We start from the raw sequence: 12,741 nt of genomic DNA, 5'->3' as shown, positions 1-12,741 counted from the left end.
GACATCTTTTAATAGACTGACACATAAACTTACCAAGATGATTGTGCCTAGGACCCCCAAATAAATATCTTGATTTAGGATTTGATTTGTGACCCACATTGATCAGTTTTTTCCCTTTTCCCTTTAGTGATAGACAGCTTTTTGTATTTTTACGTTTGTTTATCAACAACTTGGCCCTTTTAGTATGGCATATATATTGCTCATTCTGTTGAGGTCTACTATCGAATTAGCTAAAACTTCCCATATCATTTCAATATAATATCTGGTGTGGAAAAGAACATCTACGCATATAGAGACTAAAATAAGCCTCGTATGTATATTATCACAGAAATATCTATAACCTCAGTAGGTTCCATTTACTCAATAAAAAATATTTATGTATATATCTATCACTGGTGATAGTGGATCCTGAGAGGTGACCTCCCTCGCTCATAGTGGGAATGATCAAAAGAGATCACTAACTTAGATTCTAAATGGATGAGTTTAGGGATTATAGAACTATTTGATATAGCTTTGCTAGGATACAAGATATGAAGACCCCTGAACTTTTCAAATCGTTTTAAAGATCTTGGTAGAAGCAGACACATACTAACTTTTAAGGTTACAGCTATGTGGTTCTTACGGTTTTTGGCTAAAGGACTCTAGTCTCCTATTTCGTCTACACTAAATTTTCTTCTTAACCTCTAAGACAGAAATAAACTTATATCTCTACTATACCCTGGACTAAATCCAATATAGCACATATTACTTCGTATCTTATGTCATTCATATTTTCACAGAATTGTCTCTAGATGGGTTACACCAAAATAAACCTTGCTAGGTAAATTCAAGCAATTCAAAGAAATGCCTAGTCTCTAACTCTTCAACTTCGGTTGGAAAGCAATAATTTTGAAAGGCAAAAGTCACAGAAAGAATAAGGTAAAAAGGGGAAATTTACCTTTTTAGGCGTAAATGTGATGTTGATGTTTGCTTAAACTCCAAGGTCTAAATTTGGAAGGTCTTGCAGATGTGTCTTTGAGCCATCATTTTTGCCAGCAAAAAGAGCTTTCAGGCACCATAAACTGTTGAAAATGAGCAACGTGAAAGGTTGGTAGAGGCCAAAGACACGTCACTATAGAACAATAAGTATATGAAAAGCTGACCTCTAGAACCTTAAAGAATCTATGATGCATGTCAACTGGGACATTTTCTGATCTCTATATGCTGTTTTTGAGCAAACATAAGCCAGTCGATATGAGAAATGTATGTTTTCTAAGTGGACCCAAGTTTTCGTCAAATTGATAACTCACTTTATAAATGTAAGTTATAACCAAACGAGATATGACTTTTAATCAGACAATCAGACAATCACAGTTGTATCTCAGCTTTAAGAAAAAAATTGTACTTTGATTCTAATCTTGTCAGTCTACAACAACAGAATTCCATACTCACCTCTTGATGAAACAGCCTCCCTTTACTGGCTCTTACTGGTATCAGATTCTGATGGTGCTTTTGTTAGGAACATTGACATTTGCGAGTTATGATCAGAACATGCTCTCTGCCATGGCCAGTCTCTGAAGAATATAATTGACTGCAAAGAGAATATAAAGAGGGTCATGACTGCTATACAAAGGTTTCCTGAACTTAACATAAAGAAAGCTGAGATATCCAAAAACACACACATGGCTTTTCTGCCCTAAAATGTGGTACAGTTTCTGAGAGATAATATAGAACAAACGACAGGTAAAAAAGCAGAGAAATAGAGATATTAGAACCTAAATGACCGTCTGGTATTGAGAATAGCCTAAGTCTATCTTTCAAGCCTAATGTGATGTAAAAGGTTTGCATAAACTGCAAATTAGTGAAACAAAGCTTCAGTGTTAATGTAAAACAAGTGGCTGGAGTTATCATCTAATTGTGAATAATCTATCTATTGGATTGTATATATCAATGCATGTTCAGTGACATGTAGATTACTGTTACGTACTAAACAGTTAGAAAAAATGTGAACCAGTGACAGTATGGTAAAAGAAATAGATTCAGCTCTGTTGTATAAGCGTGAAGCGAAAATATCGTAAATTAGTTGAATGCTATCAACCAGATGTGAAAAGATACGGCATTATGCAAGTCCTTATCTCCAACAATAGGGAAACAAGATAAGCATCGAACCTTTTTTGTTGTTGGATTTACTGTGTTTGGACTGGACTGAGTGCTCCCCGTACCCTCTTTTTGAATGCTGAAAACGTAAATGGAAAACACATGAGAAGCTCGAAGTGCTCACTCTTTTTTCACTTTTCAAAGCTGATGCAAATGACTAGTCAAGAAGTAATCATAAGAAGTTAGTTGTTGATAAGAAGAGGATATATATATATATATATATATAGAAAAAGAGTTAACAGTTCTTCACAAAGCTAATGGCATCACCAACTCAATTCAACTTAGGTCTAATCATTTTTCTGAAACTTTATGCCACTAAAGTAGACAACTCTTCTGCTAGAAACAAAATCCAAATGAGTAATAATAGTTGGTTTCCAATACAAAACTTTCCTTTTACAAAACAAAACACCAGCCATGAATCAATTAGCTCAAATTCAGAATCCCTTTCAGAAGGTCAAATTCCATATCGCAAGGCTTTATATAAAAGCTCAAATCAGAATTCAATACTCAAACTCACTTGGAAACCAAAATCAAACTATGAATCGTTTACCAATTTACCTCACCATTTAAAACACACACAAAAAAAAAGCCACAACGAACTCCAAAATCAACTCACTACAAGACTAATGCGACTAGTAGTACGAGACAATTCGGACGAAATCGAATAAACTAAAATCATGTAACAATGCCTGATTCTGAAACTAATTGAAGACGAGACTGAGCTCTGAATAAAAGAATGGAAGCAAAAAACAAAAAAACAAAAAACATTCTGCTGTAAATCTGCTATAGACTTTTCTAATTTTGCTTCATCTCTTCTTCTCCGCCCGCATGCCTTAGCTACGAAAACAAAACAAAAAAAAAAACTGTAAAATTGCGTTTTTGCTATTTTGAACTTCTAAAATGGGCCGCCAAAAAAAACTTTGAGATCGGACCTGAAGCTTTTCGACTGTGCGATTGGTGTTGAAGACCCCCCAATACTCGGTGAAAAAGAAAGGGAAAAAAACATTTTTTTTTTTTTTTTGCTTTGACGGAAAATATCCCCAATATTTATATACTTTATATATATAAAAAATACAGTAAAACTTCTATAAATTTAAGAGGTGGTTTACAAGTTGTATATAACATGCATTTTTAACTGATGTGGTCTTTAGATTTCAAAACTTTTGGGATTTGTATCATGGTTGGTGCAACATTAACTATTATAATTCTTTATCAATAAAGAGAAAAAAACATTGACCATTACAATTAATATGAAGATGCGATCATGTTAGATATTTTTAAAAATAATAATTTGTTGTAACGGAAGGTTTTTAATTTAACATTTAACATTTTTGAATAAAAGTCTCTCAGTCATACTATTAAATTAATAATATTCTAATTTCTAAGTGTTTTAATCAGATAATATCTTTTGCAGGAAGGTTTGATCGATAACTTCAAATCGTCAATCAATATATATATATGTCTAATGTCTCGATCGTTTTCTTCACGTAATTTGCTATTTTACCAATCTACAAGTTGACCCTGTTATCTTGGAAATGTTGGCATGCGTTGACATTTTCCTCATTTTTTATGTGTGTTTATTTGTCAACTACTAAATTTTTATGGGCCCTCGTTTTTTTTAAATCAATAGTAGTAACATATCTTTTAAGTGTTTTTATTATTTTACTATCTTAAATTTTTCATGTTCATTATTAGGCAGCCGAATTTGAACAAGTTCTTCTTACGTGTGATTAATAATATAGTTTTTTGCGGTGTCGCTAGTTCTTTTTGGACATTTTCCACATGAATCAATAATCTTTTACTAAGGCAATGTGATGTCTTTTTATTTACAACAGTACATGTCATATCTATACGAATAGTATGAAATTTTTAATTTCAGTATGAGCACATTAAAGTTTACTACAGTATTTATAATAAGAAAAAGATTCGTTAAAAGAAAAAGTAATTCAATAATATATATACTATTGCTCCTTGACGTCGTCAAAACCACTGAATAAAGTAAGTTTACTGGCGACAAAAAAAAAACAAACTATTTCATTGTATTGTTTATTTTATTTAGCCGACCATCCATAATGATTACTCTTAAAATGTTAATTATTATGTTAGTGACTTCACTAGCTATTTGTCGTCTTGTTCTAAAAAAACAATAAAGACTGAAAATTTTAGAAGCTAATTTTAGTCATATTGGTTTGTCTCCGTATGTCTCATGCGATCGTAAGTTCGTAACATTATGACCGATGCCGTTAACAGTTCGGAGAGGTTTAAGAGAAAATATAATCAAGTAATCAACCGTATATACAAGTTTTTTTACACAACGAATCTTATGTAGATTCTTTTGAGATATTTATATATGTATATATGGATGGATGGTCACAAACAGTTTTATGTTGAAAGAGAGAACTATGACATATTGAGTGATACTTTTTCTTTATATATTTCTGAAATCAAACATGTTTTTCTACGGAATTGGAACAGGCTAATTGAAAAAGCATAAGACAACACGTACAGACTATTATATATATAAAGACATCTTCACCGGTTTCTCAGCTTGATCTGTTCGTTTTTATTATGATTATTGATTTCAAGAGTTGGCCTGCGACTGCGAGCGTTATATATATGACGACGCTGATCTATTGATGAAAATTAAGCATATAGTTATTATGTTGTATTTGTATATTTCTTGGCAGGGGGAAATAAAAGCTAAAAAAAAACATTTGAAGGTTTCCGATAATTCATATAAGGAAGGCTCATGAAAGGTAATGGTTTTTACGCGGAATAACGAGAAGCTTGCAGCTGTAAAGGTTTGTTATTTGTGTTTTGAAAACGTTAGAAGAGTGATTTACATTTTTTACCTTACTAAAATCTAACTCTAACATTAACATGCAGTGCTCATGGCAGACCGACTTATACGGTTATATATATATTTATGACGCTAATTTATAAGTTATCCATTCAAAAGACTCCGTATATAATGAAATCTCGAGACGATAATTCCAGATCATGTAATGGAACTCGTATAACTTCCCGACCACTACTTTTGAGTTGATGTATAAACGCCAAAGGGAATGGTGAGGGTGACATTTTTCTAAAAGAAATATTTTAAACTCGAAACTTGAAAATATATATGACATATTCGGCAAACGGAAAACAAAGTAGATAGTGGGATTTCTTTACGTTTTTAATTATTTATGGTTGAATATATGATTTCCATAATCATAATATATATATACAAACTATCGAAAGTGGAACCCGTATCACGATTTTGGCTTTATTTTATTCGTTGGCTATTAAAATTATAAAGAAGACTAATGATACTATCGCCTGTTCCATTTCGATCCCACACTTTTATGCTTGTTTTTTTTTTAATTCCCCCACTTGGTATTTAGTAATCTAATATTATGTTCTACTTAATTATATAGCCTTCGATGAAAACCTGTAACAGTTTCAAATGTAAAAAGAAAATATACTTATAATATTTGAGGAAATGTACCAATGCAAAAAAAAAAAGTTATAGAAGCGTGAAACCCAGAAAACACAAAATGTATGATTAATAGTCCTTGTTAATAAATTTAGTTTACTCAAATAAAAATAAAAATAATACAGTAATAAACGCCGACTTCATTTTTTTCTTTTTTGGCAGCACGCCGACATCAAATAAACCAAAACCATTACCATTTAGGAGGAGTCTTATCACAATTTCATTACTATTGTATTTGTGATATGAATAATACACATATATATAAATTGACTGGATGTGGTAAAGTATAAATAGAGCTAAACTATAGAGTAGTAGTAGTGTTTGTTTATGTTTTATAATTTGTTCGTTAGTGTGGTTAACTTGTTAGCAAACTATATATGAGTACAAATGGATGACTTAAATTAATAGGTGGAATAGGTTGAATGATTATTCAGCCAATCTTTTATCATTTGAAATAAATAAGTTGGAAATTTTATTTAACACATTCAACCAAAAAAGCTGGAGAAATGAACAAATTATAGAAAAAATTTTATTTAACTCTTTCATCTCATATTTAGTGGATGAATGAGTTGAATGCTATTCAACCAATAAGCATTCAACCAACTTTATTCAATTCATACTTGTTTAACTTATTCATCCCTAATGCAACCATTTCCATCATATATATATATATATATATTTTTTTTATTTTGTTAGTAAAGTATTGGTGTGAAGAGTTAGTTTAGTCAAGAAGCCTAAGCTAAAAATTTTATTGTTAACTACTGATAATCAAGAGCATTGAAACATTTTTCAATCAAAAAAAGAGCATTTGAACATTTAATTAATTTATTTCTATGTTAATTCCAGAACTATGTTTAAGCATAATATATTGAATAATTTTGGAACAGCTGATCCATCTAATTCACCTTGTCAATTCTTTATCAAATTGACGCTTTCTTAATATATATTTTTAATTTATTTTATTTTTGGTCAAACGCTTTCTTAAACTGTAGTATAAAGTAATTCCTAGTTTTATTAATACAAGTGGCAAAATTTTCGAACAGTTCTAATCCATTTTATATTTATAATTTTAATCTTAAATATTTCTTTCTCCTTTTTAGCATAGCTTTTTGTGTGACTCATCTTCTCTTCCAATCAAAAACCGACATAAATAATTTATTTTACCACTGAAAGATTACAAATTCTAGAATAAATGTTCAACTTTATGAAAGAGATGAAAGGAAAAAAAAAACAGAACTAATTTTGGAGATATCACTAGTGTTTATACTATCGTTCATCCTAAATTTGAGTAAACAATTCTTTGATAAAAACAAAAACATTTAATAGAACTAAAACTACAAAATAAGATTAGAAAAGTATATATTGGTAACAACTCTTGATGTTAATTTAGATGGTTTTCTCTTAATAATTGTAGGTTTTTTTAAATACAAACAACATGTTTAACCCAACTTGAAGGATTATAAAATATATATAAACTGAACTAATCCATCAAAATTTAACTAGTGAATCGCACTATAATTCCAAAAAGAATCAGGTAGGCCCAGAATTTGTCTTTTCTCCACTTTTCACAAATTTCCCATTAATAATCCCCAAAAGGCATTACGTAATAATGTTAAATAATTTTTTCCGCTGTATTATTTAATAGTAATAAAAGTTTCACAAGTTTTTCCACACTTGAATAAATAATTTAAGGATTAAAAGCAAATTTTGATTGGTGCATTCCCACCACGAGGGTATGCTGAACGTGTCGTTTAAAGACAGCCGTCGTACTTGACAATGCATAAAAATGCTACAATCTATGCCAATAATATCCACTAATAAGTAATAACAGTACTAATTATGTAATTACACAATTTCTACTTATTTTTTTCTTAATAATTATATTCTATGTCGATTTTTTAAAATGAAATAATAGTATTTTATAGCTGTCGAAATTATGAATGGTGAATAAAATCTCGAGGAATATATTACCAAAACGAAAATAAAGATCTACAAGAATAATAATATTTTAAATATTTGGGACACAGTTGTATTGTGAAGCAGAGAATCGATTCTCAATATATTATCCGAAAAAAATGTTTTTTTTTTTTAATTTTTTTTTAATTTAAATTTTTCAGTTTGTTTGTTTGTTTGTTTGATACTGTGTGATATTATGGAATCAAACACTCTGCCCATTTGACCTTTCTCTCTCTCTCTCTCTCTCTCGCTTCCTTCTCTCTTTCTTCTATCTATCCATATCGGAAACAGATCAATAGAAGAGAATTTGCAGACGCAACGGGAAAAAAATAAATTCCAGAAGCTGCTTTTGGATTATTTAAAAAAAAAAAAAAAATGTGCGAGCCCGATGATAATTCCGGTAGAAACGGCGTCGCTCATCCTCCTTCGTCGAGGTCAAGGGAGCTTCTCATGGATGTTGACGACTTAGATCTTGACGGTTCCTGGCCGTTGGATCAAATCCCTTATTTATCTTCATCGAATCGTATGATTTCTCCGATTTTTGTCTCGTCGTCTTCTGAGCAGCCTTGCTCGCCTCTTTGGGCTTTCTCCGACGGTGGTGGAAACGGTGGTATTCACCATCACGCTAACGGTGGTGGTGGTGATGAGGAGAAGAATAGCTCCGCCTCTGGTGTTCCTTCTTCTTTCCGTCTCGCCGAGTATCCTCTCTTTCTACCGTGTTAGTCTCTTCGCCCAACTTTGAGCTTCATTTCCTTTTTATAGGAATTTAAAGATACATCTTGATCGGAGAATCGATTTTTGAATATTTTGTGATGCTGATGGAATTGTTTTAAGCTTTAATTTAAGCTTTGCTGCTTACGGATTGAACAGAGATTTTTTTTTGTTTTGATTGGATTGATTGATTGATTCTGCGTTTGACTTTGTTTGTCCCTTTTCAAAGTTGCCAAAAATAGCTGAGTTCTATAGACGTAGTGGGTAACAAGTCAAGTTTGTTTCCCGCTAAGTGTTTTGGTACTAAAGTATCTGAAGGTGTAATTTTTTTTGGTAATTGCAGACTCTTCTCCATCAGCAGCTGAGAACACAACAGAGAAACATAACAATAATTTCCAGTTTCCTTCTCCACTGATGAGCCTAGTGCCGCCAGAGAACGCAGACAACTACTGTGTGATCAAAGAGAGGATGACTCAGGCGCTTCGATACTTCAAAGACTCTACCGAACAACACGTTTTGGCTCAGGTCTGGGCTCCTGTGAGAAAGAATGGTCGTGATTTGCTGACGACTTTGGGTCAACCTTTTGTTCTTAATCCTAACGGTAATGGGCTTAATCAATACAGGATGATCTCTCTCACATATATGTTTTCTGTGGATAGTGAAAGTGACATTGAGCTCGGACTCCCTGGTCGAGTTTTCCGTCAGAAATTGCCTGAGTGGACTCCTAATGTTCAGTACTATTCCAGCAAAGAATTCTCCCGCCTCGACCATGCCTTGCACTACAACGTGCGTGGTACACTGGCCCTGCCTGTCTTCAATCCTTCCGGTCAGTCCTGCATAGGTGTTGTCGAACTTATAATGACCTCTGAGAAGATACACTATGCGCCCGAAGTGGACAAAGTTTGCAAAGCCCTTGAGGTTTGTCTCTCTTTCCTCACTACTACACATACTCCACCCTTGCTTATGTTTATCCTTTATCTGAATTGATTCCTAGAACTTGGTGTGCATGGATTAGAGTATTGAGTTACAAGTTTTGCCTTTCTAGCTGCTAGTTGTATTGAGGAATATGTTGTATCCAAATAGTTCTTTCGTTATGTTGTATCCAAATAGTTCTTTGTTTTTTTTCGTACAGAGCACTATATTTCTAATTCCTTATAATGATAACAAGCTTTGGTAATTTTGTCAGGCGGTAAATCTGAAAAGCTCGGAAATACTTGATCACCAAACCACTCAGGTTAGCTACATTATCATTTTGTGGATTACTAATCACCAATTTAAGCACCGGTTTTCACTGTTTTTAGTGAACTTGGTATTCACAGATATGCAATGAGAGTCGCCAAAACGCCCTTGCTGAGATTCTGGAAGTGCTTACAGTTGTATGTGAGACCCATAACTTGCCTCTTGCTCAGACTTGGGTTCCTTGCCAGCACGGGAGCGTTCTTGCCAATGGTGGCGGTCTAAAGAAAAACTGCACCAGCTTTGACGGTAGCTGCATGGGCCAAATCTGCATGTCTACAACCGACATGGCCTGCTATGTCGTGGATGCTCACGTCTGGGGTTTTAGAGATGCCTGTCTTGAACACCATCTCCAGAAAGGTCAGGGAGTCGCTGGACGAGCTTTTCTCAATGGTGGTTCGTGTTTCTGCAGAGACATCACCAAGTTCTGCAAAACGCAGTACCCATTGGTCCATTATGCGCTCATGTTCAAGTTAACTACTTGTTTTGCAATCTCTCTCCAGAGCTCTTACACGGGCGACGACAGTTACATTCTTGAATTCTTTCTTCCTTCGAGTATAACAGACGACCAAGAGCAAGATTCGTTGTTGGGTTCTATATTGGTGACAATGAAAGAACATTTTCAGAGTCTTCGGGTTGCATCTGGGGTTGACTTTGGTGAAGACGATGACAAATTGTCTTTTGAGATCATCCAAGCATTACCGGACAAGAAGATCCATTCAAAAATAGAATCAATTCGAGTTCCCTTTTCTGGTTCTAAGTCAAATGCGATAGAGACACGGTTGATTCCTCAGCCTGCGGTTCAGTCTTCTGATCCAGTCAAAGAGAATATAAACGTGGCCACTGTTAATGGTGTGGTTAAGGAGAAGAAGAAAACAGAGAAAAAACGTGGAAAGACTGAGAAAACGATCAGTCTGGATGTACTTCAGCAGTATTTTACCGGAAGTCTCAAAGACGCTGCAAAGAGTCTTGGAGGTATTTTATATCTATGAACTGTTTTCATGTTTTGGTTATAGTTACTAGCTAGATATATTTCAACTGAACTCTAAATTGTTCTTTTCTCAGTTTGCCCGACGACAATGAAGCGAATCTGCAGACAACACGGAATCTCGCGGTGGCCATCAAGGAAGATCAAGAAAGTGAATCGTTCAATCACAAAACTGAAACGAGTCATTGAATCTGTTCAAGGCACTGATGGAGGCCTCGACCTGACTTCCATGGCCGTTAGTTCCATCCCTTGGACACATGGTCAAACATCAGCACAGCCACTAAATTCACCTAGTGGCTCCAAACCGCCCGAGGTACCAAACACCAACAATTCACCTAACCACTGGTCAAGTGATCACAGTCCCCACGAGCCAAATGGTTCTCCCGAGTTACCAAGCAACGGTCACAAGCGGTCACGAACGGTGGATGAGAGCGCTGGGACCCCGACCTCTCACGGCTCATGTGACGGAAACCAATTAGATGAAGCTAAAGTCCCGAACCAAGATCCGCTATTCACGGTTGGTGAATCACCGGGGCTCTTTTTTCCACCTTATTCTAGAGATCATGATGTATCCGCAGCATCATTTTCAATGCCAAACAGGCTTCTTGGTTCTATAGACCATTTCCGAGGAATGCTCATCGAAGACGCTGGAAGTTCTAAAGATCTGAGAAATCTCTGCTCCACTACCGCATTCGACGATAAGTTTCCAGACTCAAACTGGATGAACAATGATAATAATAGCAACAACAATGTATACGCTCCCCCAAAGGAAGAGGCCATTGCAAATGTTACACGCGAACCATCAGGCTCGGAAACGAGAACGGTAACAATCAAAGCAAGCTACAAAGATGACATTATAAGGTTCAGGATATCCTCAGGTTCGGGTATAATGGAATTGAAGGATGAAGTGGCGAAGAGGCTGAAACTTGATGCAGGTACATTCGATATCAAGTATCTTGATGATGATAACGAATGGGTTCTGATTGCTTGTGATGCTGATCTTCAAGAATGTCTCGAGATCCCTAGATCCTCCCGCACTAATATTGTAAGGCTCTTAGTTCATGATGTAACGACAAATCTCGGGAGCTCCTGCGAGAGCACCGGAGAATTGTGACCCGAGGTAATTCATTCCAACACTTTTTGTGAATAAATTTTTTGAAATTTTTTTTTACTGTTTAGGGTTTGTTTTTATTGTTCTTGGGTTTCGGTTGAGTCAGAAGCAAGAATGTGTTTGGGGGATAAAAGTGTAAAAAAAAACATTTGTTTGTAACTTTGTAACTGTAAGAAGGAGAGTGAGGTTAGAAGTAAATCTTAGTTGTAAACTAACTCCATTATGAGTTTTTTTTGCTTCTTCAAATTTAAAACAAGAATCAAAGACAAGGCTTGTTAAAGAAAAGCCGAAATTTTGCATGTGTTGATATGAAAGGTTTCTGTTTTCTAAATGACTAAAATTATGCCATATGCTGCGATCAGATGTCAATAAAAACTACAAATAGTTTTTAGGAAAAATACAATATTGTCTCAATTCTCAAAATTATAAGAATAAATAATATTGGTCACAATAGTAATCAAAAGAATCCCAAAAACCATAATATTGGTCACAACAAAAACTTCAAAAACAACGACAAAAGAAATGCGCATCCAGGGAATCGAACCCCGGTCAGTACCGTGGGAGGGTACTATGATACCACTACACCAGATGCGCTGAATACTTGTGCATTTTCAAAATTCAAAACCGTCAACACAAAATTTTCTTCTCTCCTCCTCTCTAAAACGAATCAACGAATTTGACCCCTTCCCACGATCGGATTCGGGAAGCTATGGACAAAAGCATCAGCATCACCTCCAATGTTAGCACGACGACTTCTATAGAGAAGATCGATCACGCGGCGAGCTGGATCAGCGCCACCGTCATCTCCGCTTTCTTTTCCTCTCTCGAACGCTGCGCCTGCGTCAATCTCTCCACCTCTCATGATGATGATGAAGACGACGACAACGACGAGGCTCACCACCGTCCTCTTGCTCTCTCCGCCGCTCCTCATCAACACGACATTGTTTAGCTCTGTTCTTCTTCTTTTTTATCCTCTGGTGCAAAATAACAATTTACTCCTCTCGTCATTTGGTATGAATTTGTAATTTCTTGATTTTTAATACAATGTCTAAAGTGTGTAATGCTATTGATGCCTGAATGAGAATTTGATTAATTGCGTGTTTGAATCATTAGATATGTTTTCAT

The 12,741-nt window shown here is 34.9% G+C and overlaps 2 protein-coding genes and 1 non-coding gene across 4 annotated transcripts; 2 read left to right on the top strand and 1 right to left on the bottom strand.

Annotated features, from left to right (window-relative positions):
* LOC104717881 (protein NLP7) lies at positions 7,774 to 11,814 on the top strand. Of its 2 annotated transcripts, none has more exons than XM_010435521.2 (5): positions 7,774 to 8,288; positions 8,625 to 9,199; positions 9,468 to 9,515; positions 9,601 to 10,492; positions 10,583 to 11,814. In XM_010435521.2, the coding sequence occupies exons 1-5, from the start codon at positions 7,946 to 7,948 to the stop codon at positions 11,617 to 11,619; spliced, it is 2,895 nt and encodes a 964-aa protein (XP_010433823.1). In that variant the 5' UTR covers positions 7,774 to 7,945; the 3' UTR covers positions 11,620 to 11,814. The 2 variants fall into 2 exon arrangements, with proteins under 2 accessions (XP_010433823.1, XP_019086444.1); XM_019230899.1 differs by lacking the exon at positions 7,774 to 8,288 and having other exon boundaries at positions 8,716 to 8,806; positions 8,941 to 9,199.
* On the bottom strand, positions 12,140 to 12,210 carry TRNAG-CCC. Its single transcript has one exon. It is a non-coding gene; the product is annotated as a tRNA-Gly (tRNA).
* LOC104717882 lies at positions 12,221 to 12,708 on the top strand. Its single transcript, XM_010435522.2, has one exon. The coding sequence runs from the start codon at positions 12,326 to 12,328 to the stop codon at positions 12,563 to 12,565; it is 240 nt and encodes a 79-aa protein (XP_010433824.1). The 5' UTR covers positions 12,221 to 12,325; the 3' UTR covers positions 12,566 to 12,708.

Source organism: Camelina sativa, chromosome 10, assembly GCF_000633955.1.
Source record: "Camelina sativa cultivar DH55 chromosome 10, Cs, whole genome shotgun sequence".
In the NCBI taxonomy this organism is placed as follows: domain Eukaryota; kingdom Viridiplantae; phylum Streptophyta; class Magnoliopsida; order Brassicales; family Brassicaceae; genus Camelina; species Camelina sativa.
This window is presented reverse-complemented; position numbering and strand designations above follow the sequence as displayed.

Bases quoted from the DNA above. Each gene is read 5' to 3' on its own strand.
- LOC104717881 (XM_010435521.2), top strand. From the start codon at position 7,946: ATGTGCGAGCCCGATGATAATTCCGGTAGAAACGGCGTCGCTCATCCT. The intron at 9,516-9,600 runs GTTAGCTACATT...TGGTATTCACAG, and splicing joins TTGATCACCAAACCACTCAG to ATATGCAATGAGAGTCGCCA. The intron at 10,493-10,582 runs GTATTTTATATC...TTCTTTTCTCAG, and splicing joins CGCTGCAAAGAGTCTTGGAG to TTTGCCCGACGACAATGAAG.
- LOC104717882 (XM_010435522.2), top strand. From the start codon at position 12,326: ATGGACAAAAGCATCAGCATCACCTCCAATGTTAGCACGACGACTTCT.